Source organism: Anastrepha ludens, chromosome 2, assembly GCF_028408465.1.
Source record: "Anastrepha ludens isolate Willacy chromosome 2, idAnaLude1.1, whole genome shotgun sequence".
NCBI lineage: Eukaryota > Metazoa > Arthropoda > Insecta > Diptera > Tephritidae > Anastrepha > Anastrepha ludens.
In genome coordinates, this window is record NC_071498.1 from 142,690,297 (window position 1) to 142,717,221 (window position 26,925).

At 39.8% G+C, this 26,925-nt stretch overlaps 1 protein-coding gene across 2 annotated transcripts in view; it reads right to left on the reverse strand.

Moving 5' to 3' along the window:
* LOC128855465 (acetylcholinesterase) overlaps positions 1-26,925 on the reverse strand; it is a 261,188-nt gene that overhangs the window by 208,931 nt on the left and 25,332 nt on the right. For both annotated transcript variants that reach the window (XM_054090392.1, XM_054090393.1), the window contains exon 2: positions 10,733-12,705. In XM_054090392.1, the coding sequence (XP_053946367.1) occupies positions 10,733-11,094 (362 nt within the window). In that variant the 5' untranslated portion in view covers positions 11,095-12,705. The remainder of the gene's footprint in view (positions 1-10,732; positions 12,706-26,925) is intronic.

A 26,925-nucleotide genomic window follows, 5' to 3' on the forward strand; every position in this document is an offset into this window, starting at 1 on the left:
TCTTATCAAATTTACTTTTTTTCATTAAAAAAATTCAATGAAAACAACCTATTTCATTTCAAATAATCTCATTGAATTTAATAAGTTAATAAAAATTTAAATAATATAAATAAATTTATAGAACTAATAAGTATAAAATAATTATATTTGATTTAAATTATTTATCATAAAAAATTTAGTTAAAATAACAAAATAAAATTAAATTAATAATTAAGAATTAACTAAATAAATAGACTTAACTAAATTTATTTTTTTTTTTTTTTAATTTTCATATTTATTAAATTTTGGAGATTTGCCGGGTAGGGGAGGCTGCTAAGAGAAAAATCTTTTTCTTCATTTTGGTCTTTCACCAAGATTCGAGTCTACGTTCTCTTTGAATTCCGAATAGTAGTCACTCACCGACCCATTCGGCTACGGCGGCCACCGAAAAAATATATCTATATATTTACAAAGAAAAATATTTTTAAACAAAAATTATGAATTTGTAAAAAAAAATTAATACAAAAATTATTCTAAACAACAACTTATTTTTAAAAAAAGAAATACTTTGTAAACAAATTTTTTTTATAAAATTATTTTTATAAATTCATAATTATTTTACAAATTTTTTTTTTTCGGAAATATTTTTTTTTTTATAGAAGTAATAACAATTTCATAAAAATAATTTTTTTATAAAATATTTCTTTTTTTTTATAATTTGTTGTATAGAATAATTTCTTTTATACAATTTTTTTTATATTATTTTATTATTTTTTAATAAAAAAATTTTTTTTATAAAAATAAAAATATGTATATAAAAAATATTTAAAAAAAAATATTTTTATAAAAAAATTATTTAATAAAGTATAAAATAAAATAATTTACATTATAAAATAATTAAAGAAGTGGTCAAAACTTGTCAATATGTGGTGCTTTTATAATTTTGTCTTTATCCAAAACATACGTATTTGTATTGGGCACACCGTAATCACTAGCGCACGCTTATGACAAAGCATCAAACAACTGCACCTTCTGCCAAACTACAGCCAGTGTGCATCACTTACTGGTATCCTGCACAGAACTTGCTTCTCAAAGGCATGACCACTTCGATAAAAGGGATTAATGTTAAAAGACGCCACAGCCGCTAAGGCGCACCCACCTACTTTATAATATCCGACCCAACATACTTCACCAGCCAGCTAAAGCCCCTGCTGCGTTTTCTTCTATCTCTATCTCTATCTCTCTCTCTCTCTCTTATCCTCTTAGCTTAACATTCTGTGGTGGACCATAGCTTCATCAACAATCCTCCTCTAATTCAGTCTCTCTCTTGCCCTATTTCTCCAATAACGAACGTTCATCGCTTTTAAGTCTGCTTCGACGTCATCTCTTTCTTGGTCGGACTCTCTTTCTTCCTCCAAATAGATGCAAAGTAAACAGTTTTTTTTTTATTTTTTCGTTGGGCATTCTTATGATGTGGCCAATCCATCTATTCCGCTGCGCTTTAATAAAACGTATTACATTTTCCGCATCAATCAGATTTTCAACTTCGTTGTTGTAACGGATGCGTATGTGCCGTTTTCAAGCCGAATAGGACCGTAGATTTTTCTCATTTTGGTGCTGCGTTTTCTTCAGTTTATTTCATACTTCATTTTTAGGTAAGTTTTGTAAAATAAAACTATAAATAAGTAAAAATCTATTTTGGCTTCTTAGTCGATGTAACAAGACGATGTTATTTCCTGGGTCATTCGTCTCTCAATCAACTTTATAACAGAATCCGTTTTAAAAAAGTTACGAATAATTTGCAATCACTGGATACAAATGAGCTCAAAAAGGGTGCTGGCAACTCAAATTTCTTATCTTATTGCCTCATAATGGAACACATCAGTTAACTACCAGGATTGACAATCGATTCGATTTGTTTTTTTACAGAAACAAACAAGTGGAGTGACGGCCTTGTGGTGTCAAATCTACTATTTCAATTAAGAACTTGATTGAACTTGATTACCAAATATAAATATCTAAATATAAACACAATTTTGCGCCACAATTAATCATCAGTTTCAGAACAACTTTTGCACTAAATACAACAAAAACACATTTGAATGATCAAAATCCTTATTCTGACCTTAGCTGGTCAAAAACGATTGACGTACGATACCATTTGCAAAAATTGTAAATTTTTCGGTAGGGTGACCCATTCCTCGCCATCTTGTATAAAAAATCAATTTCAAACTTTTTCGTGAGGTGGACCTTGAATCCATGTGAAAATGTAAGTCCATTCAAAAATAAAAAAATGTAAAATGACCTACACTTCAAGTCATAAGGTATGCACAAATACCTGATTCAAAGAAAAAAATAAAAAAAATCATCACATAAAATTTTCCAGCCATTTCTTTTATTTTCCAAAAAATAGTACTTAACTTTTTTTATGTAAAAAGAAACGAAAGAATTTGGTGTTACTTGACTGCAAACGCAAAGGAACTCTATTGAAGTAATCCACTGGTCTCATTCGGAACTGGTTAGGTTCCATGTAGCGATGAAGGAGTGTTCATCCTTTGAAGTAATGATGTGGTAACTTTCCAAATATTTGCACAATTATATACATCAGTCGACATAAATTTAAATTTAAGAACTAAAATCTAAATAATATCATGTTTCTATTTGAATTATTTACGCTTTAATGGCGTAGATGAATTATATAATATTTTTTTTAAATTTATTTTTATTTTTCATTTCTCATTTATTTGAATCAAAAAAACAATACCGGAACTAACAATGGAAATCAAATTGAGAGATAGAAAAACATGCCATGTATATATTATATATAAGCATGTCATGCATAAATGAAATTGGCGTTCACCGATCATTTTTTACTATATTTTTAGCATGCCAGTGCTCACTGACATTTTTTTCTAGACCAAAAAATTAGTTACTTAATTGACAAACTTTTGCGTTAAGGAAAAACTCCCCAAAAAACGAAATATTTTTAAGCAAAACTATATACACATATATATATACATATACACTGCTGGTCTTAGGTTAGACGCACCATCGTTTTTTTTAAACAAAATCAATTATTTATTATCATGCTTGTTCTAATTGTCCAGAATGCTTTTCTTATCAAAGTGCGAATCTTGCTCGAAAAAAAATGCTGACAGCTGGTTGATTTGCGAAAAAATAACTGTACATTCGGAGATTATAGAAATTTCTATGGCAATCACACGTGTTTTCGGTTGGTCATTGAATTAGACGCAGCTTAAATTTCTTCGTATTGTTTGGGCAAGTGTAAACTTTCTTATTGAAAAAATATCAAAAATAACCAAATAAAGTGTTTTCGAGCTACATTTGAAGAAAAAAAAAACGGGAAAAGCTGCTGTTATGAGCTTATTGGAACGTCAAATAGTAGACTTTCTTCACTCCCAAGGACTGTCCAATCGGAACATTGCCAAAGAAATAAATCGCAGCTCCAGAACTGTTGACAGATATTTGAAGGATCCAGAGGCATATGGAAATAACTTCAAAGGGGGAAAAGGCACTGTCAAAACAAGCAGTACGCCAAATTTTTAGAATTGCTTCGAATTCGACTAAATCTGCTGCTAAGATAAAAGAATTGCCTGGAGTAAAAGCAAGCCTATCAACTGTTCAGCGTACGATCAGAAATGCAGAACACCTGAAGCGTCTAAAAATCAAGAAAAAACCCCCTTTCAATGCAATATGCAAAGAAAACCGGTTTCAATTCGCGAAAGAATACATGACGTGGACATTAACTGCAGATATTAAACATGCTTGGAGCGAGATTTCCTTGAACTACATAGATTCCTTGTATCATTCTATGAAGGACCGGATTTATGAAGTTATTACTAACAAAGGAGGCAGCACTTATTACTGAAATTATTTTTTGTTTTTATTTCAAATAAATCAAATAGTAATTTAAGTTAAAATCCAAATACTTTTCTTAATATATAAAAATTAAAAAGCCAAAGTGCGTCTATTCTAATGACCAAGAAAAATTCGCCTTATTTTGAGTAGCTTTAAGAAAATGTTTGAAAAACACAATTTTGTTAAATATGTATAATCATTTGAATATTATATTTAAAGTATCATTAAATAAGAAATGTTTTTACATTTCAACTTCTTTTCTATCGTCCTTTAATAAATAAATATGAAAATCGAAATGTCTAGCTCGATCCTGAGCAACTGCTCTAACGGTGATTCGACATTGCCCAATACCATTTTTTTCACTTCATACATTTTTTCTGTTGGTCTGTTGTTGAAGTGCTCGGACGCCCGGCTTTCGGCGACGCTTTTCGTCGTTCACATCTTCTCGGCCTCCTAAGAACATTTTGTTCCACAGATAAACCGTGCTTTGGTCCAAAGTAGCTTCTCCGTATGACACAGTCAACATTCGGAATGCATCCGCGCACTTAATTTCGATCTTCACACAAAATTTGATACAGGTTCTTTCATCCGTCTTTTTGAATAGGTAAAAATCGAAGACGAGCCGAAACACGTGCAAGCAAAGCAGCTGTCAACAATTCGAACATTCGAAATAGCCGAACTCGTCGGCATGACCAACATATCGCCACAAAAAAATCGAAACTCGAATATACGTAAACTGCGAAAATTCAAAATTCGCGATACTTTTTGAACACACCTCGTGTATATACATGCATATATATATATTTCTATATTAGTTTGAGGGAAAAAATCCATCATTGTCTCGGTAGATGGTTGTAGTGATCGATATCTCGTAAAGTACTCGTATCAATCAAATAGTTTAAAGTTTATGCTCGTTGTCAAGGTGACTTTTCACACCAAAAAATAATTTTGCTGTTTTCTGTTTGTTCCATTCAGTTGTGTGGTACAGGGTGACAAATATGAAAATATCCTCCAGAGAGAGAGGACGAATATAACTCATTCTCATGACATCAGAACCCAAAATTCGTAGCCTTGCTCTAGCAAAGACAGTTTTGTGAGTGGATGCTCAATACTATCCGCAAGGCACGTACTACTGTGGGCAAAAAGTAAGGTGAGTTTTTGAAATCTTTATTTATTCTTGTAAATCAATTTCATCCCCTTCAAATAATCCTCTCTCGATGAAATACACTTATGCCAACGATTTTTCCAATCCCCAAAACATGCCAAATAGTCCATTTACGGTTATTTCAGGGTCGTAAGCATAAATCCAAGTCTCATCTCCCATAATGATGCATTTGAGCTTGTCCTGATAGTCTGAAAGCACACACATCATCGCGACGACTTTTTCCCAAGAAATTGAGAGTTTTCGGTACCAAACGAGATTTGACTTTTCGTAGGCCTAAATGGTCTTTCAAAATGGTTTTCACAGATCCTTCTGATATTCCGATCATATCAGTAAGGTCTTTAACAGTCAACCGACGATTTTTGAGCACTAACTCCTTCACTTTATTGACGTGTTGGTCATCTGTTGACGTCGATGGTCGTCCGGAGCGCTCCAAGTCATCAACACGTTCTCGACCCTCTTTGAAGTCTTTCTACCACTTATAAACATTTTTCTGCGACATGGTCGAACCACCAAATACCTTCTGCAACATGCTAAATGTTTCCGCAGCCGAAATTTCATTCTGCAAACAAAATTTGATGGCACTTCTCTGCTCAATCAAATCAGACATTGTAAAAATCGAAAAATGCACTCTTCGTCATTTGGTAAACACAAGCGTAAATATATTACTGATAATGACATTCACATGAAAGTTGGCCCAGATGTTACTAACAGTGCTGCCAACTCATGAAAAAAATAACTAGAGCGAAATTTTAATCCCGCGAAGTTTGACAAATAAATTCCTCTTACTTTTTGCCCACAGGTATGTTGACCCCTTGGGTTGTGTGCTGTAATAACACCGAACGTCTAATCCTCCAAGTTTTAAAAGAAAGTTCGACAGTTTTTGGATCTGATCCCTATGGGATAACGGCTGATGTGCAGTTAATTTTCTTGAACACTGCGTTGTCCTGGTACTCATATAAGTTGAAACTTATGCCGTCTTGCAACAGAATTAAGCTTCTTCGTACATTCTTGAGCAGTGTTTGAGGTTTGAACACAGAATTGCCAATAGTCTGTAGGTGAACTATTCTTACATAAGACTTAAGTATAAATAAATAAATACAACCGGCATTCCTGAGTAGTGAATACTCATGCCTTTTTCACTTTAACAAAAATATAACCAAGTAGTAGCCCTGGCAGTTGTGCTATAGCACTATTCTCATGCTCTTAGCGTGGAAACATTTTTTCTATTTTTCATATTACCACCAACGCTTGCTTAGAGCAAGCAAAGCTCTTGAATAATTACAGCTATGAGCGCAATGTCAAGCAAAGCACGGTAATGACACTTGAGCAAGGCGTTTAACTAATTGCATACATTTATTGAGTGTACCTGCAGTGAGCATACATACGCACGAGCATGTGTATGTTTGTATGTGTGCAGTAAACCTCGAGTATTCTGCACCTACGCCAGTCATAAATGAGTGACCCATGTGCAAGGTGCTTAAAGCTTAAGTTCTCCTCCAGTTAAAGGTAAATAATGGCAGCTAACCAAATACAAATTAATTGATTTTTCAGCACAAGCGCCAACATTATCGGATGCAACACTGTTTACAGTTACTCACAGCTTATTTGATACCGAAACGATTTTTTTGAAAAATGTTCTATATTTCATGATATTTCGCGCAACTGGAAAGACAGAGTATGCAGCGATTTTACTTATTTTGTTTTATTAAATTTATCAACATAAAATACAAAAAAGCATTCACCCACTTCATTCTAAAACAAAGTAGAAAATCATTCACGCTTTATGCATGAAAATCGTGTGGCAAATAAAACTTTTACAGAGAAAGATTGTCCGTGGTTAGTGCGCCAAGTTAAGAAAAATTCAACAACAAACACTCCAAAGTTAACTGAGATGGCCAAAAAGTATTTAGGTAAGACTGGCCATCGACAAACTGTTCGAGGAGTACTGAGGGAAGCAAATTTAAATGGCAGAATAGCCCGTAATGGTTGGTTGATTGGTGGAGGTGCTGTCTGAGTGACACAGCCCAGACACGAATTGTACATCAAAAAAGGGACACTTTGGCACATCACTAGTAGAACCACTGCTGTTATTTAGTCAAACGCTCTTGATTTGACTATAAATCTGCCATAGACGATATTATTTTCTGTTCTGCGATTTCTACCAGGTTCTTCGTTGAGAATTCCCCCAGCACTCCATGTCGTAGAGCACGCAGGCTTGGGCACTTACACAGATAGTGGAAGACCATCTCCGTAGAATCTTCTTCATTGCAGCTTCTACATCTATCGGTGTATCGCCACCCCATCTTACTGGCAGGGTCTGTCAAAGGCCAGTGGCTGGCTGTTTTTGACGTAATACTGAATGCGTCTCCGCGTCGACTATTTACCCCGATAACCAAGTGGCTATTAGTGGCCTGGGCTGAATTACGATGCATTTGAAACTGGGCAGGGTACCACAATCTGGTTGCACTTTCGATTGCATCGGAATTCTCCTACATAAGGATAATCTGGGTACCTGGTCATAGCGACATTGCGAGAAACTGCGAAGCGGACGAGCTGCCCAGTCAAAGGACCTATGAGGTAGTTTCTCCGCGAAAGGAGAGAATCAAGATTATCTCGTCAACCTGAGTTCTACTCCTTCAACAACAGACTTCGCGTCAAATTAGCGAGCGCTGGGAGGGACACAAACTTGTAAGTTTGCGAAATCCTTTTGGCCACGTGGCGGAGGTGTTCGAGGGATGTTCTGAGAATCCAACTATCCGTGAGGTATGCTTACCGTGTAACTTGGAATTACTTCAAGTCCTTTTGCGACAACTGTAGGGAGAATAAAGTGGAATCATCTCTGCACCTTCTCCCCAGTAGTTCAGCTCTCGCGGGACTAATATTTAAGCAATTCGGTTCTCACTTCTTTCCTACGCCTGCTGATAGGTCAGGCCCAGGCCTTGATATCAAAACTCTGATGAATTTCATCAGCAGCATAAAGCAGTTAACCCAACCGCAAATCAGTTCGTAATCCCCATATCATTCACAATCATACTCAACCCCTTCTCATTCCCTCCACCCTCTCTTCTCTCTCCTTTAGTCCCATCGGTCACCTATTTTCCTTTGCAATAGTACCACAAACGGCGAACTAAAATTCTTCGTCCAAGTGGGCCCACTTATCCTAACCTAACCTAACCTAACCTCCTCGGGGCTTTCTTAGCAGCTCAATTCTGGACTTGTTGTAATCTGACCATGTTTCTTTCGCTATTTTGCAGGTATAGATGTTGGTCCATAAGTCCACAACCTGCTTCTGGAATTGCATATCTAGAAAAACTATCTTTTGTATAGGCTTCGGAAGCTGCCCACTGTTATCACTTTGGATTCTCTAAAGGAAGTCTCCTGTCTAACTAGCTCATCAGCTTACTCATTTCCTTCTATGTTCCTATGGGCAGGCAGAAAAAAATACTTGCTTCTTTAATAAACTTTTCGAAAGTGCAAGGAACAGAAGTAAGAGATTACAGCTTTTGCGTCACCATCTAAATAAGACCTCAGCATTTTGGATGGCAGATCTTTGTTGCTGTTTTCATTGGGGGGGCTTTTTAAGTGGCAGGTCCCAAACCCAGCGCACAACCAGCTATGCTGGAATGCTTCGCCTTCTCACGTTAGCTCACTCCCGAACGGGTGTTCGGAAGCTACCCAGAGGATACGTAGGCTAATCCCGGACGTTGTGAGCTGCCCGAACCATATGCAGAAGAATCGTACTGGCCACTCCCAAGTGAATGGCGATCAGTAACTTTCCCCACTTGCGTGGACTTTTACACAAGGAACCATCCTCCCATCTAATCATGCCCGTCCTAACGTATGGCGCGGAAGCTTGGACGATGACAACATACGATGAAGCGACGCTTGGAGTGTTCAAGAGAAAGGTTCTGCGGAAGTTTTTGGCAACGGCGAATATCGCAGACGATGGAACGATGAGCTGTATGAGCTTTACGACGACATAGACATAGCGCAGCGAATAAAGATCCAGCGGCTACGTTGGCTGGGTTATGTCTTCCGAATGGATACAAACGCTCCGGCTCTGAAAGTATTCGATGCGGTACCAGCTGGTGGTAGCAGAGGAAGAGGGCGGCCTCCTCTGCGTTGGAAAGATCAGGTGGAGAAGGACTTAGCTTCACTTGGTGTGTCCAATTGGCGCCAGTTAGCGCGAGAAAGAAACGACTGACGCGCTTTGTTAAACCAATACGGAGCTCAAACCCCAAAATTTGCGGGCTACTATAAAACACGGCAGTGGCAATGTCATGTTTTGGGCATTCATCTCATCTCATATGGAGTTGGAATTTTAACTTCGGCAAAAAAATGTGGTTCGAAGCGCTGGAAAATCACAAATCGAAGATGACTTTCGCTTTTATCAAGATAACAACCCTCTTGCGCAATCACCGGATTTGAACGTCATCGAAAATGTGTGGTCAGTTTTGAAGACAAATATTGTATAAGAAATTACGACATTCATCACAAATTTTAACTTTTTTTTCTTGTCGGGACAGACTAGCAAGTCCAGCCCTCAGACAACATTACGTCCATTGTACTGCACTCGGGTTCCCTTTTTAATTTTCTTTAAATCTATCCAACCTTCGAAGAAATCTGAGTAGATCTTGTGGTTTCAAGGAGCCAAGGAGCCAAGGTGGTCGCTTCTTAACACATTAGTGCTAAAGACCTCAAGCCTGATTCGATTGAAGGCTGGGCAGACGCACGGAAAGTGGTCCACCGTCTCATCCTCCCCGCCACGTGCTGGGCATAGTGCACTGTCTGAGGTGCCTTCCTCTTCCATGTACTTCGCCCATAGAAAGAGCATACAGTCCCTTCTGTTTAATGACAGCACAAACTTCGACAGTCGGTCGAACATGACAGGTAACATCAGTTTTGTCCATCTCCAGCCTCTCTCAGCCCGCCAAGCTCGCTTGTGGGAGAAGTAACCCGTTTGCTAACCGTGGCTTTGATGACTGCAGAAGGGAGTGACAGAACAGGTTCCGGGCCACAGAAGTTGGCCCCAAAGCCCATCCTAGCCAAAGAGTCAGAGGTATCATTACCCGCGATAGCCACGTGATCTGATTTTAAAAAGGCGATACTTGAAGAGTGGAACCAAATTAGTCCAGAATACACAAAAAATAGGTTGACTCCAATGCACGTAGACTTCAAGCTGTAATTAATAATAAAGGATAATCAACAAAGCACTAAATACTTTAATATTTAAAAACTTAGAAATAAATAGTTGTGCTTTTTTAAGTTGCATCATTTAAGCTGCGATGTGAAATCTCTGGATGTTTTTGCATTTTTTGTTTAGTTTGTGTTTTTGCATTACGATGAAATGAGTGGTCACTACTTTGTATTTTATATTGAGAAACGGGACAAAACAAACTTTAAAAAATACTATCTTATGAAATATAAAACACCTTGCAAAAGATTACATCTGTATCAAATAAGGTGCGAGTGACTGTATATGCACATATGCAAGTACATTCACGCATGCACTTCACCCGATACGGCCAATTAATAGCGCAACAGATATAACAGCATTTGCATTTTGAAGCCTTATCGGCTTGCCCTTCCTAAGACCAACAACCCTTTATGCCTCATTGCCCTCCCCTTTGTTCATTTGCAAACTGTCATGATTGTGGACTTTTATTTTAATTGTTTTTCTTTCTCGCTTTAAATTGGCTTTGTACTCACCTTTCTTGCACACAAGTTGCCGGCAGCCGCGTTGCATCCAACACACCGTGCCAGGGTTCCGCTGGCACCGGTTTGCGAAATCGTAAATCACCCAACGGTGGCTTGGCATAGGGTATGCCCGTGTACACGTGCACCTCCCGACCCTGCACGGTGACGGAGCGTCCGCGCACCGGACCGCTTGCCGTTTGCACCACTAGCCGATCGATGACGCCATATACGGAGGACATACGCAACAATAGAACAACAATGGCGAATAGACCACGACCGATATCACCGCTCAGCATAGACGACGCGACGCCATATTGCAGCGGCGGCGGCGACAACAACGACGGCGCTGAGGGTAAGAATGACGCTCGAGCCATGCTAATCAAATGTATGGGGGGAAAGTTAGCGAAGCGCAAAATGCAAAGCGACAACGTTTGAACAACGTACGCGTACCCGAACGAACACTGGCTCACTAACTAACTGGTTGAGCTAACTCGAGAACACTCAGAACACTCAGCTGATTGACTGGTTGCCTGGTTCAATTGGCTGCTCGACTCACTGCCTGACCTGGCTATGTGCTTTTATTGAAAAACGCGCGCAAACACACTAACAGCCGGTTTGGCATGGAAGTGGAGAGTAATTTTTTGCTACCGCACGCACACACACATACACTAGAAAATACTCGTCGCAGCAATTCGACTCAGTTCGACACGACACGACGCGACGCGACGCGATGTGATGCGGCTCACAACGATGCGGAAACCGACTGCGACGGCGAGTGGATTTGCTGCTGTAAAACTAGGCCGACGTTTAGCCCTGCGAAGCTGCGTAACTTTCGCTGGCAAATTAAATGACGTCACTACACCACTTAGCTCAGCTGGTGGCCCTATTAGGTCAAATACTCTTACTAGACTGTCACAGGCTGCCGCATATAAGACCTTTGCGCGCCGTGCGTCCAACCACCACACGCCCGACTCTCCGCGCCTCAACTGCTCGTTTAGTGCGTCACAAAGCGCAGCAACTCAGCCTGTGACTAGCGCTGCTCGCTGGGGTGTTTGCTCAAACGGGATGCCCTTCAGCGAATATGGTGTGCCACGCCACACACCCTTGCGTCACTTTCAATTGGAAATCGCTTGTTGGCTTAGTGACTCGGTGATTGCGCTTTCGTTGTGGCTTTTTAGCTTTGCGACTTTAGACTTTTGGCTTTTGAATGTTGGCTCGCACGCTTTTGTCCCTTGCACTTGCAATTGTACACCGCCGGTTGGTAATGTGATTTTTTCTTTACTCTTCCACCCTTGTCCTTATCCCTTATGCTAAAGCGCAACGTGCAACGTGCAAGATTTGCGGCAGTGTTTGCTCTGCTTAGGTCACGTACGTCACTGCCGTTTTGGTTGTGTTGCAACTGTCAAATGTGCTGTGTGTCAGACGAGTTGGAAAAGATAAGGATGCGCGTATGTAATGCCGCTTTTATTTATTTTTTTTGTGCTCAACACTCTGCAACCGACTGTTCGTATGCCTCACGTATTTCACTGTGCTCGGAATGAATGCAACACATTGGCTGAAACATGTGTTGCGGAAGATTTTATTCTGATTTACTGTTGCCACAAAAACACTGCAACTGCCTTGTTTCACTTCGCGTTGAGATGCATCAAAAAACGACCAGAGTTGCCACAATCTGCGCTTAGAGCTTACTTGCAATCCACGCGAAATTTATGCTCGTACATAAACTTAATCTGCCTTTGTCCCAGTTGTGTTGAAATATTTTGCTGTTTTTCACTACTCCTCTTATTCACTGCTGCGCGCCCTTGCCATCCTTCGCACGCTGTCTCACTGCCACAAATGCCTGCTACGAACTTTGCTTGTCCACTAAGCCTTGTCTTTATGTTTTTTTGTTGCAAAAAAAACTGCAATTGCCGCTGTTACTTCCAGTTTTTCCTCTTACTTGTAGTTCAGCTTCCTCTTCCCCTTGCCATTCAATCTGGTTCAATCTGCAAATGAAATAGAAGCAAGAAGAAATGAAGATAAGTTAACATGCAATTTCAGTGCACTCAGAAACACACACAGCGCAAAAAGGTTGCACAATTGAAAATTAACAAAAAACAGAAAGAAAAAAATAAAATAAAATAAAAAATGTTTGAACTAAGTAACAAGTGCGCGCTCACAACACAGGAAAACCACTCGAAACTTTTCCTTGCATTCATGCTGCGTCTCAATTTGTTGCACTGACAGTGGCGTGCACACACAAAGGCGCTGTGCGCACCCATACAAATGAACGACATGACCACTGGGTCTGTAACCATTACTTCAAAACCTGCTATAAAATACCTAGGAGTGATGGTTGACAGCCGTTTAAACTTCAAAACACACCTGGAGTACGCTGTAAAGAAGGCATCGAGTGTGCAGGTCTGCCTGTCGCGAATCATGCCAAACAATGGCGGACCTAGCCACAGCAAAAGAATGCTATATAGCAGGGTAGTCAGCTCGGTTCTTTTGTATGCCGCACCGATCTGGGCTGATGCACTGAACTTAAATAGCTTCACAAAAAAACTGACAGCCGTCTTTCGGCTAAGCGCTTTGCGAACTATCTGCGGCTTCCGTACAATTTCGGATGATGCTTCCTTCGTTATAGCAGGGCTAGTCCCCGTGGACATCTTGGCGAAAGAAATGCAGAGAGTGTACATAAGGCTATCTGAACACGACAGTAGAGCAAGTCGTAAAACTATTGCAGAGGAAGAAAGACGTCGTTCGATCGCCCACTGGCAAGACCGGTGGAACAGATCACCGAAAGGTAGATGGACGCATGGGTTAATACCCATCCTTACGACGTGGTTAGAAAGGAAGCATGGGGAAACAAACTTCCACCTAACCCAATTTCTTTCAGGGCACGGAGTATTTCGAAAATACCTCCATAGATTCGGCCATGACAGTTCCCCAAACTGCCCAATCTGCACGGATAGGGAAGAAGACGCTGATCACGTCTTGTTCCAATGCCCACGCTATGCTCCCGAAACTTGTGGTATTTTAAACGGAGAAAATATTATAGATTTTATGCTAAAATCGAGCGATAACTGGAAGCGAATCTGCGCGCATGCAAAATATATCCACAATGATCTAAGACGCGCGGAGGTTCGTAGACGAAGTAACTAGCAGCCTATGAGCTAACCAGCCCCGTGAGGTAATTCCTTCCTGGACAGTTCCGCGGGGAGAGTGGTAGAGTGGAGAGGTGTTTAGTACGTAGGTGTAGCTGTGAGGCTACAAGTCGTGCATACTGCTATGCCGGTATAGCAGTACTCATGAGAGTTTCCTCTTCATGGGCGTCATCCCGAAAAAAAAAAAAAAAAAAACCACTTCACACACACACGCACACACACACTTGGTATTTTACTTTCAAACCATCAACTGCTCGGTACCGCATTCAGTGTGTGCATATGTAGTGGGCAGCCACGCCCCTCACTCTCTGTAGCCACACCCACGTACTTAGAATGTTGCTTGCTGCCCATTACATGCTGCCATGTGTGCTTACTTAAGTGCTTAAGCGTATTTGTCTGTTGTCTGTTGATATTTAGATTTTATTTTACTATTCACTACTCTACATTTGCTGCTCTGCTTCTTCTTCCTCTTCTCCTTCTTGCTCTTCTACCTCTTCTTCTCCTTCTGCTTCTTCTTCGGCTATTGCACACAAATTGTTGATTTTGGATTGGATTTAGTTGAAAAGAATTGTAGGAAAAAATATTTTCTTGAGTACCCATAAAAAAGGAATGCGGCATTTTGCGGTGTTGCACTCGTGCGTACATTCGAAAAGTACATAATTTCTTAAGAAGCGTAAGTGCTTTTAAGTTTAGAGTTTGGTGAAATGGATAAGTGGTGCTCATACTTAGGCGATTGTAAGGAAGTTTGAGTTTTCGTTGAGGTTTGTGTTGAGGTTTTCTTTAAGAATTTAGGAGGAAAATTTTATTTTTCAAAGAAAAAGAAGAAACAACTTTATTAGACTTGCTAAACATACCACTTCCGACTTCATTCACAAGAAGAACATAAAATATAAATACAAAATGCAGAGGTGTGACCAGCATCAGACCATCAACCGACTCTTAGCTATTTTGAAGGATTCAGCTGATTTGCTGACGTAGCAAGGGCTGTGACAGCGGATGGTTTACGAAAAAACTGAAACTGTGTTGGTGATATACAAAATAATCGACGCGGTCAATGATGTTGATGCTGTTGTTGTAGCAGTTCATCTAGTCATGTCACTTGATGTTATCTCACAAAAGGAGGTATATACAGTTTTATGACACCTCCAAATGGCAAGTGGATTTTTATGAGGGAATTTTTGTTGGAGCAGATAGCACCGGAAGTTTTTCATAGCCTTCCGTGTAGCGACTGCATTTAGCGAAAACTTTTTCTATAATATAATTTTTGGTGTTTCGAACCCGCGCAGTTCCGAATGATAGTTACGCACCAATCCATTCAGCTACTGATGTGCATTAGATGTAACTAAGCACGAGGAAATTAAGAAACATATTTAAAAAAGTCGCAATTTTGCTATGTTTTACAAAAGATATCTCTAATGTTGCCAAGAGTTCTCAGAACTAATAAATTAAAGTAATTTTTTTAAATGTATTCAAAAAATTCCAATTCATGAACCCAGAATCAAAAAGTTGTACTGCGGCCATCAAACTATGAAAATCTTTCAGTCGCTGATTATCGCCATTTTGAAAAACTGCCATCGGATTTACAATAAGCGATTCCAAAAATCTCCAGATAATCATGGTTATGAGCCTCTTCTTCTGCTTCTTAATTGGCGCGATAACCGCTTAAGCGATTTTGGCGGAGTTTAACAAAGCACGCCAGTCAATTCTTTCTCGTGCTAACCGGTGCTAGTTCGACACACCAAGTGAAGCCAAGTCGTTATCCACTTGGTATTTCCTACGCAGAGGAGGCGTTCCTCTTCCTTTGCTACCACCAGCTGGTACCGCATCGACATTAGGACGACATGACTCAGCCAACGAAGCCGTTGGATCCTTATTCGCTGCGCTATGTCTATGTCGTCGTAAAGCTTATGTCTTCCAAAAATCTTACACAGAATCTTTGTCTCAAACACTCCAAGGGACGCTTCATCCGATGTTGTCGTAGTCCAAGCTTCTGCGCCATACGTTAGGACGGCCTTGATGTAGAGTGTTAGTATTGTTCGTCGAGAGAGGGCTACTACTCAATTACTTATTTAGTCCAAAGTAGCACTCCGTTGGATTTCAAGGCTGACTTTGCTTATGAGCTTAGCTCATAGTAATTTGCGATTCAATTGCAGCCACTACGGCTTAATAGGTTATCCCCATTTTAACACTAGATTTACCAGAGCAGCCATTTTGACTGGTTGTGCGATTTCAATTCATAAAATATTTGCTTTCCGAAATGATGCTATGACTTTTTTAGCTATAAGTGGATAATACATTTTATGAACTTAATGTTACCTTATATATATATTAATAACAAAGATATTTTTTGCTATTGACATTTATACCAGTACCAGTCAAAATGACTGGTGCAAGTTTCTATGAAGAAACGTGTGATTTCGGTGGAATCATGAAGAATATATCGCCAAGTGGCTTCGTTTGTTTCGTTATCGGCGTTGAGCTGTTGCTATAATATTATGTTCCTATTACAACCATATTTTGGAACATATAAGTATTTGTACTGAGTTAGAAGCCTCTCGAGTTTTGGGGAAAAACTGGATAATTACCCAAGCAAAATTGAAGGTATTTATTGCAATATTGTTCGCACGTAGGGCGTCCGAAGGAAATACTTTGAGAACAACAAGTGGGGACCATCATTTTTCTCCAGCTCTATGTGTAGACGAGATTTTATTCACGTTCTCCGATACACTCGTTTCGACAAAAGAGGTCAGAAGAGTCAACGTTTGCAAACAGACGGATGCTCTAGTTTCAGCAGTTTGGGACAAAGTTATTGAAAACAGTCAAAACTACTTCAAACCTGGAGCTTATATTGCCGTGCATGAGCAACTGTTTCCAACGAAGGCCAGATACAGATTTACTTCATATATGCCAAACAAACCACATAAATTTGGCTTAAATTTTTGGCTGGCGCCTGAAGTAGAGACGAAATGTGCGTATTCAGAAAAAGACGAGTCTCGAAATGCACCAACCTCCTAAGCAGGTTTGACGTAATAAAACTTCTTGAAACGTATACCAAAGTATTCCTTTGGCGTTAAAATTAAGATCTAAGAATACTTCGTTGCTTGGAACAATACGTGTAAACAAAAGGGAATGTTCGAAAACTTCCACGTTTCTGAACCTTTTTGTACCAATCCAATAGATGCACACTATACGTTTATAAAAGCAAACCAAATAAAAACGTGCTTATACTTAGTACAAAGCAAAAGCTCACATGTCTCTCCTAAGGACTTCAGGCCAATCAGTCTCTCTTCTTTCTTACTGAAAACCCTTGAGAGACTGATTGACCTGCACATAAGAAGCGAAATTCCTCGGGGTCGACTGTCGCATACTCAACATGCTTATTGCAAGGGCAGATCGGTGGAATTTGCCCTGCACACTATCGTGACAGAGATTGACGAGTCCCTTTTTCAGAAGGAGTTTGCGGTAGGCGCCTTCCTCGACATTGAGGGGGCTTTTAACAACGTCCTCCCGGAGGCAATTACCAGGTCTCTAGGTAAACTGGGGGTCGGAACCGACCTTATAAGATTTATCCACAAAATACTTAGCGACAGAACTATCACGGCACAGTGGGGCGGTATCTCCATCCACCGGCAGGTGAGTAGAGGAACTCCGCAAGGTGGGGTTCTCTCACCATTCCTCTGGGTTTTTGTTTTAAATGACCTGTTGGAGGAGCTGGTGAAGGGGGCTGCAGGGTAATTGCCTACGCGGATGACGTGGCACTAATTGTTAGAGGAAAATTTGTGGATACTCTGTACAACTTGATGCAGGGATATCTGAACGCAATTGTTAGATGGGCAACGGATTGCGGCCTCTCGGTGAATCCTCTTAAGACGGAGCTCGTCCTATTTACGAGGAAATATAAAATACGTAGAGCTCAACTTCCCTCACTAGGGGGCGCTCCTCTGATGCTTTCTGACAAGGTGAACTACCTAGGTATTATCCTTGACAACAAGCTTACATGGAAGCCCAATATTGAGGAAAGAGTGAGGAAGGCAACAATCGCCTTGTATGGGTGCAAGGGCGCAATTGGCAAAAGATGTGGCCTTTCGCCTAGAGTTGTTTTCTGGCTATATAATACTATTGTACAGCCTATCTTGTTATATGGAATCATAGTCTGGTGGAACTCACTAGAGAAGACGACATTGGTGAAGAAGCTGGAGAGAGTTCCGAGGTCGGCACTCATTGGGATCAGTGGGGCGGTTCGGACGACTCCTAGTCTGGCGCTCAACGCAATGTTAAATGTGATACCCGTAGACATCGCAGGCAGAACTGCCGTTACACATACCGCAATCAGACTGAGGGGCTGGAGCTGTAAGCTTTACCTCACTTATGGGCACTCAAGCATCCTTAGAAACTTCGAGTTTATCCCCCTGTCAACTGATCTCAGTGTATACCCTCGTTTAGTCCAACCGAAACATTCTCCACTCATATTCCGTCAAGGGAAGAGTGGACGGAGGGCTACACTTGGGGCAGGGCCTAATGAACTTGTTCACGGATGGATCGAAGTTGAAAGGAAAGGTTGGCGGATGAGTCTTTTGCGAGGAGCTCCCCATCAGACTCAAATTCAGGTTACCGGACCACTGCAGTGTGCTCCAGGCAGAGGTAGCCGTAATCAAGGAGGCAGCTGAGTGGCTGCTCAAATGCGTACTAACAGTCAAGAAAGTAAATATGTACTCCGACAGCCAAGCGGCAATAACAGCCCTCGGGTCTATGACGGTGCATTCGGAAGTGGTCAAGGAATGCTTGACCTCACTTTCGACTTCGTCCGAATTCTTTGACATCAGCCTCATCTGGGTTCCTGGTCACAGCGACATTGCGGGAAACTGTGAGGCGGATGAGCTGGCCAGGCAAGGGACATGTGAGGTGATTTCCCCGCAAAGGGAGAGAATTGGGATCCCCCTGACTATCTGTGGTCTGCTCCTGGAAAGATGGGCATCGCGCCAACTCAGCGCGCGCTGGGCAAGTACAGAAACGTGTAAGGTCGCGAAATCCTTCTGGGCACATGTGGACCGGAGGCGCTCAGGCGAGCTTCTGACAAAATATCAGCTCTCTAATCTAGTGGGTTCTTGGAATCACCTCGAGTCCTTTTTGCGCTGGATGTATGGAGGATGAGGTGGAATCATCTCAGCACATTCTCCTTAGCTGCCCTGCTCTGGCGGGGCTAAGACCCAGGCATCTTGGCTCTTGTAACGCGTGCTGATATAGCTGGCTCTGACATTAAAAATCTGATGAATTTCATCAGTAGCACAAAGCGGTTGACGCAAACATAGCCATCGTTCGTAATCCGCACGCTCTTAACCATCCCATCACCACCTCTCACCGCCCTCTCCCTGCATCCCTTCGGTATTTCCCTTTCACCTCACATCCTTCATAATGGTATCACAAAGGACGAATCTTTCTTCGTCCAAGTGTGCTCATTCCCCGGGCAACTATACCAACCTAGCCTAACCTATGTACACAGCATAAACACATCAAAATTGATAAAGCTGCTAAGAAATTACCTGAAACTGTATCGTTTCATAATATAGCGGGAATAAACAGCTGAATATATTGAACAAAGACTATCCGTTTAGATTAGTTGTTGTTGGTGTGGCAACAAAAACATTCCCCGTTTATGGCCGAGGAGTGCTGCTGAAGTGACAGTCCTTGACCGGATATATAGTAAATCTGGGTCGTTCCGGTAACGTAGAATCGACTGTCGGGGGCACGTATTTAGTAGTAGAACTTGCTTCAGAATTTCAGACTTCACGGCAAAAACTACACGAATATGATTTTCCAACTATGTACAAGTGTCACGGGTTCTGTACACAAATGATGCCCAATAGAAGAGTGCAATAATAATCAGACTACAAATATTTGTAAGACATGGAAAAAAATATATGCTGAGAGTGTACACACATGAAAATCTACCTATGTAGAAATTCTTACCGACAAACTGTAAACAATTAAGTATTTTGATCTTTGACGATGTCTATAAATTCATTTATCTATTACAACTAATATTGTTCAACTGTTTTTGTATTTTTTTAGGAGTGGATAAAGACTGGAAGTCACAATAAGCAGTTTTCCTTATATACCAGTCATTTTGACTGGTTTTGGTAGAAATAGGTATATTTAAATAGCTGGTAAATCGAGTGTTAATCAAGCAACTTACAGATAACAGTGTAAGCTTCAAGCTTTATTTCCAGAATAGGTTGAAGCCAGGCTAAGGTGCTTGGGTAAATTGAAAAGTGCCAAAAAAGTGTCTTTACGATTTTTTCGCAAATTTTTCTCAAAAATATTCGTGATGAAAACTTTTGAACATCAAATCGTATACATCGTACAAAAATACATCAGAAACCAGTCTCATATAAAAAAACAAAAAACCGACCTGTTTACTGTCCACATGTCTTGAGTATAAAAAGGATTATGAATAGGAGATTTAATACGTGTGTATGTGTGTATGAACACAGCTTTAAGTATAGACAAATTTTAAAATCTCCTCCATTTTAAAGATCAATAAAAGTGTTACAAGAAGATCGATAAAAGTGTTACAAAATCTTAACGCTACTTTTAACTACTTTTGCAATAACCGAGCACACGCATACATACCCATACACACATACATAAGCATATATTAGAGAGTAACAGTAACCAAGCTAATTAGTGCATAGCATTAACCACTGCCCCCCTTGGGCCCTTACGAAATTCCATGTTTTACGAGTATTTTCAAAACGTGCACAATTTTGCCATTCCAATTGGATTACTTGTTCAATTTAACCGGCTCGGCAACTACAAATCCACAGAGTTTTCGTCAAATTAATTGCTGTAAATGGACGGTCAAAAATGTGGCAGAGCAACGAAGGCATGCAGCTGAAAATTGTTGCTGCAAAACATGTGCCAGATTGGTCAGCAAATGGAAAGAAGTTTAAGCGTGTGACACATGGAAAAGCTGAAATGAAAGCAAACGGCAACATGAGTCCTCTGGCGCATTACAGCTCCGGCAAATTGTATGATATTATGCAACTTGACCTGAGGCAGCCGAAGGTGAATGAGGAAATCATTGCTAGGGTAGTCCAATGCACATTTTTCGTGCACATGTGCATGCAGGGTAGGAAGATGTTTGGCAGATACCGAAAATTTCGGGACTATTTTATGTAAATTCGGGATCCCGAAAAATTGTATATGGAAAATATATTATTGTTATAGAATTTTTTTTTGCAATAAAAGCTTTTTAATTTCAAGAAACTTGTTTTGATTTGCCTATACAAAATGAGTTAAGCTGCATCATTAAAACTTACACAAAGACCAACTCCATCACTCGTAGATATAAAACGTAATGAATTTCCTTTAAATAAGATTTTAGTTTCGAAAAATATTGAAAAAACTAACCAGCTTCGAACGATTAGGTCAGACGTTCCCTCTTTTCCAACGCATCGGAATAACATACATAGAAGGTGGCGCAAAATTAATCATCCAAGTTGGTTTTTCAATAACTTTTCTACTAAATCAAAAGAACAAATATTTTGAGTGAACCAAAATTAATCATCCAATTTCGTTTTCAAACAACTTTTCTACTAAATAAAAAAACAATTTTTTGAGTAATGCAAATTATTGTTTTAATCTTCACGCGCTCCGTTGTGTGGCTGTTTATAGGTATGCTGCAGCTGTCTAGTTCACGAGTTTCAAATATACACACAAATAGACGCACGATGCCATTTCCAAAAGTTATAAATCTTTCGATAGGGTGATTAATTTTGCGCCACCTTGCCCTAATCACTAATAATTCGAATTCTTATAATTTCGAATTCAAAATTTTAAACACCCCGCTTTTTTTATTTTTTATAAAAATATATTTTATACTTTTCCAAAATTTTTTTAACTTTAGCCCATTCAATTTTAGTATAACAAAGTGAAAGTTTTGATTGACTACAAATTGCCGTTGATTTTTGAAATTTTTTTTTGCTGAGGCGTGAGAATCAACAGTCAATCATCAATCGGCAAGTACTACAGAAGATCTAGAAAATTTGCGTGGGACCGTTAACTATGGACATGAAATTGAACAAAGAATTATTAACGTAAGCAACCTGAGAAGGCTCCCAAAGATACGACTTGGCCTGATTTAATGCAAAAGACGAGAAATTTTAAAAAGTCAAAGTTAAGTCATTGTCAACAGTGTCAAATGCTTTAGAACGGTCAAGAAGGGCTAGAATATTCACAAGAGCTTCATACATCTTAAGCTTAATATCGTCAGTCACTTTTTAGAGTGCAGTGATACAACTTCTGTGGAATCTGAAGCCAAATTAGCGTTCATTCACTAAATAATTTTTCTTCAAAAAGTAGTCGATCTGGCGATGCATTAAATGTGCCAGCACCTTAAACATAAAAGAAGGATAACGATTCGGTTTTAAAAAAGGAATAATCTAGACTTTTTCCAGCACTGTGGAAAGGTTGACGTCACAAGGATTCAATGCTGAACTAACTTTCTACGATTCTTATATTCAGAGTATAAAACGTCACTTCCAATGGAGCATTTCCATTTACGATACGCGCCATTCCTACCAGCTATTAATTTTTTTTACTCTCGATTGAACCAAAATTGAAGAAGACTTAAATGCCTAGCTTTTGTAAACGAAATCGAAAGTTTTAAGAAAAATTTGCATTATTTCTTAAATCAATCTACAAAAACTTCCTTCAATCGCAAAAGATTTAATTTATTCGACGCGCCGATAAAAGAAATCGAAATATGTTTAATGGTGGATATAAAAAATAAATAAATAATTGGATATTTTTATCAGCAAGCCGTGACAGCTAACAGGTGCTGGTTAAGTTTAGATGACTCTAATTATTTGCTTTTCTTGTTATACTGCTTAAATGATAGATGCGTATGTAATATTCTCCAGTTAACTTGGCGTGCTGACACAAATCGTGGCACAAATATATCGATCTAGTCACAGTTTTGAAGAGATAAATTAAAATCAGGCCACTTATTTAAAATAAGAGTCAGTTACCAAAAATTTTAAATTTATTCTTCGTAATTAGCAAGAACTATATCTATTTAAAAAGATCTAAATTGATCCTCCTTCTCACTCGTATGTGCTTTCAAGTTCTCTCAGTCTGCCCTGGCGTATACGCAACAAAACGATTGCTGATTCCGCACTGCTGCCTTCCTTCTACCCCGACAGCGGCATCCCCCTAACTGTTGCACGGAGAATTGCATAACTTATAAGAAAAAAAGAAACTCCATTTCTTCATGTGCTACTTCCAAAACCCTCTGACCCCAGTCAATAGACGGAGCACTCAGAAAGTTCTGGGGACTCCATGCAATTCAATTTCGAAACTTGTAGTTGGGTTTACCGGTCATCGTACGATCGGCACACACATAGAAAAGCTAGGCTTACCATTTAATCCGCATTGCGGAAGTTGTGGCTAGCTTTCGGAGAAGGAGGCTACACTTTCATTGTCACTGTCCGGGTTTGGCAGCTAGACAATTAAGGTCACTGGGTACTCCTTTCTTCGACGGCATGGGGCAGTGCGCTAACCTAAATCAACCTTCTCTGTTACTTCAACAGCTTAGGTTGGCTGTAGATATCTGTTTGTTACTGGTCTCAAAATCGTATCAAAACGACGCTTTAGTGCTACTTGGAAAGTACCAGACTGATACTTCAGAAATTTCACCTACCTACCCAGTAACTTCTTACTTTGGAAACAGTTTCCTACTCGTTTTGCTTCTTAATCGAGTAACTTATAGACAACTAAGGAAACCTACTCTTTTTTAGGGTGATTGAAAATAGTGAACCTGTTAAGCTCGCATTTGTGGAATGTGCCGTCAATGGTCCAATGATGCCCGACAAAACTTCATATGAAACTCATTGTGATAAAATTGGCTTGACTTTCGATGTGTTTCGATTTTTTTATTTCTAAATGAGAGAAATGAGACGTTCAGGCTTGACGGCGGCATAGGCATAGAGCAGAGAATAAGAGAGCGGCTGTGCTGGTTAGGATACAAATGGATACAAACGCTCCAGCTCTGAAAGTATTCGATGTGGTACCAGCTGGTGGGTGCAGAGGAGGAGGAAAAAATGATTTCTAGTTAAGTATAGTTCGGTAAACTTTGAGAATAAATAATGATTATTTTAACATATTCCACCTTTTTTCAAGCGAAAGTGGCATATTTTGTAAATATCTAACCATAGCCTATAGTACATTTCTGTCAGTCATTTTTCATTTCAGTTAAAGTTAAACAAATTCAATTTAGTTCTTTGGGCATTATTCCTGTCTACATCTGGCACGTTGAGAGTATGCACACCAATAACAGGCAACTGAAGAGCCTGTCTCCCCAAATTATGGAAAGCTGATCAAAGGCAATCAGAAACTTCTATTGAAATATATATTAGAAAATCGAATTTTCGAAATTACAGTAAAGAAAAGAGTTTTCTCAAGCAGCGCGCAAACTTATTTAACGCACCATTTATTCGACCTCTCTATATCACATATTTTTAACTGGTCTTATAGTTAGTCGCCACTTTTCTAATTGTAACTCTATTCCTGCTCCTACTAGGCATCTCAGTGGTTATATGTACATAGGACGTGAAGAAATGCTTGTCCATTTTCGCCATGTCGCACTTGGGGCATGTCATGTCCATTAGCAATGTGTTGCATGCCGGACTGCTGCAACGATTTGCAGTTGACAGCACTCAAGACTTCAAATCGGACTTGTGGTGCTGCTGGTAGTCACACTCGTACATACTACTTGAAGGCGCCGCAAGTGCACGTGTTCGTGAGTGGTTTGCCATTTTGCAGCAATGCGGGTAGCAGCTACATGACATGTCACACAAATGGCCAACAACGCTTGCTGGCTTACAGTGCAAATACACATACAGCCGAATTTGACTCGATGGAATGCTTTGGACTTTTGCGCTATTAAATCGCATTTTTCGTATTCTTGCAGTCGAAAATGGCTTTTAAGTGGTTTTTGTTAAATTCCAAAATTGTTACTTTTGTACATTTATCCACTTCAATTTAAAATCAACTCGTAAAGAGTATGTAATTTTTATTTTTTTTTATTTTTTTTGGTTTTGTTTTTCTGCTTGTTTTCCAGCTGGGTTTTTCACTGCTGATTTCCTTTAATTAAAGTCCCTTAGCGAGAACAACAGTTAAGTCAAGGTTTTATTTACATTTAAAACATTACATAGCCCATTGAAGGATGAAGGATATCCCGCTGAGTAAGTATTATTTTCTATTACGAGTCTTTAATGCACTCTTGCAGCCACAAAAGACTGTCAACTAATGGGTTTCCGACATGCAAAATGTTGTCGAATTCCATTATGTACGATTTGCTAAAACAACAATAAAAGTCAAATAATATAAAAAATATCAAAGTGAAAAAATTACAAGCGCTTTTCTCAAGCTCCCAAAAGGCCTTGCTAACAAGGCGGCCAACAGCAACACGCAAAGAAGTCGCTTAACGTTTGCTGGTAATTCATTTGATTTCTGCAATTAAGTTTTAATTGTCTCTTCACTGCGGCTTCGTGTTTAAAATATTTTGATGTATTCGTTTTTCGTATTCTAGAACGAGAATAAATTCGAGATACATAAATTTAATTGACGTTTTGCAAATAAAAGAACTTTGACTTACTTTTCTTCTGCGCACATTAAATAGATGGCTCGAAAGGTCACTAGAATAATCATGACGTGCAAATCGATAGCAGCGAAAAGTTGAAAAGGGAATGTATACTAAAAATACTAGGATGGCTCTACAGGGCTCTAGGCAGACTTATGATTTCTCCCGGCTTAGTGGTCTGTGAGAAGTTTTTCGACAAAGCAATCCGTAATAAATACATCAACAAAGATACCAAGCCAACCGTGTGCCTTCTAGAACTGACACCTCTTCACATTGATAGGCAATCCTAAACGAGAAGGGTTATCCAAAGAACAATCACAGCTACCATTAGTTTCCACCAGCTCCGCGGAATGGAGATGTTAAACCATGCAGCGGTGAAAAAGCCGATGGGACATCAAATCGAGTGGCAAATGGACGGCGAAACTCACTCCATCAATAGGCGAAAAGGGTCAAAGGAACTTCGGAGATGTAGACTATTTCATGGCTCAGTTTCTCTCGGGCCACGGAAGCTTCCGCATGGACAACGTAAGCAACCCCAGGTGCTTATACTGCGAAGCACCGGCGACCACACATTTTTTAGCTGTGACAGTTGGCTTGTGGAAAGAGATGCTCTGACGGAGCAACTTGGCGACAACGCGCACACCAATATTATAAGCAAAATCCTTCAACGCGAGAACAGCTGGAATGTGGTTCAAAGATACAGTGAAGACGTATTAAGAAAAAAAATGAGCCTCGACACAATACAACAAAGCGAAGGCACACAGATAAAGACATAATGAGACGAGCCTATAGCATGAAGCTGGTGGTCCCAGATGTGGCTCAATAGATTTGGTTCATTTCATGGACGCCGTTCTCGGCCCTCACGAAGTAGTGCAGAAAGTAGTTCCGGGAAGAGAGTCTCCGTAGAAGAGGAGGAGGGCATGTTTTAGTGGTCACACCACTCAACGCAGTACACGACGGTCACTGTGAGTGCGATGGCATTTTCAAAATGGGCAGTATTTTAGGAACTAGGCAGCCTCCTTATTTATAGGCCCAGGACTATTTGGTGGCCTAGGAAAAAGTACTTTTCTCTCTTATTCAGACAAAGAAGATCATGCTGGGAAAATCTACTGGGTCTATCGTAATCAAATTTAATAATTGGTAGCTTTAACCTAAACGGATTCAAAAATTGTAATAGAACAGTTTGCAGATCATCACAGGATTTCCAACAGTGCATTGTGGATTGGACCAGCATCTTACTAAACTGGGAATATACTCCAATGAAACATGCAGGCTCTGTAGGAAGGAAAATGAAGTCGATAAACATGTGCTGGGATCTTGCCTGGCGTTTCTTTTCTTTATTTAAGAAATGAGGCGGCATATGTAAGACTGTACAGGCGCTTAAGCGGCACAAGCACCTGGGTGAACATATTTTACTA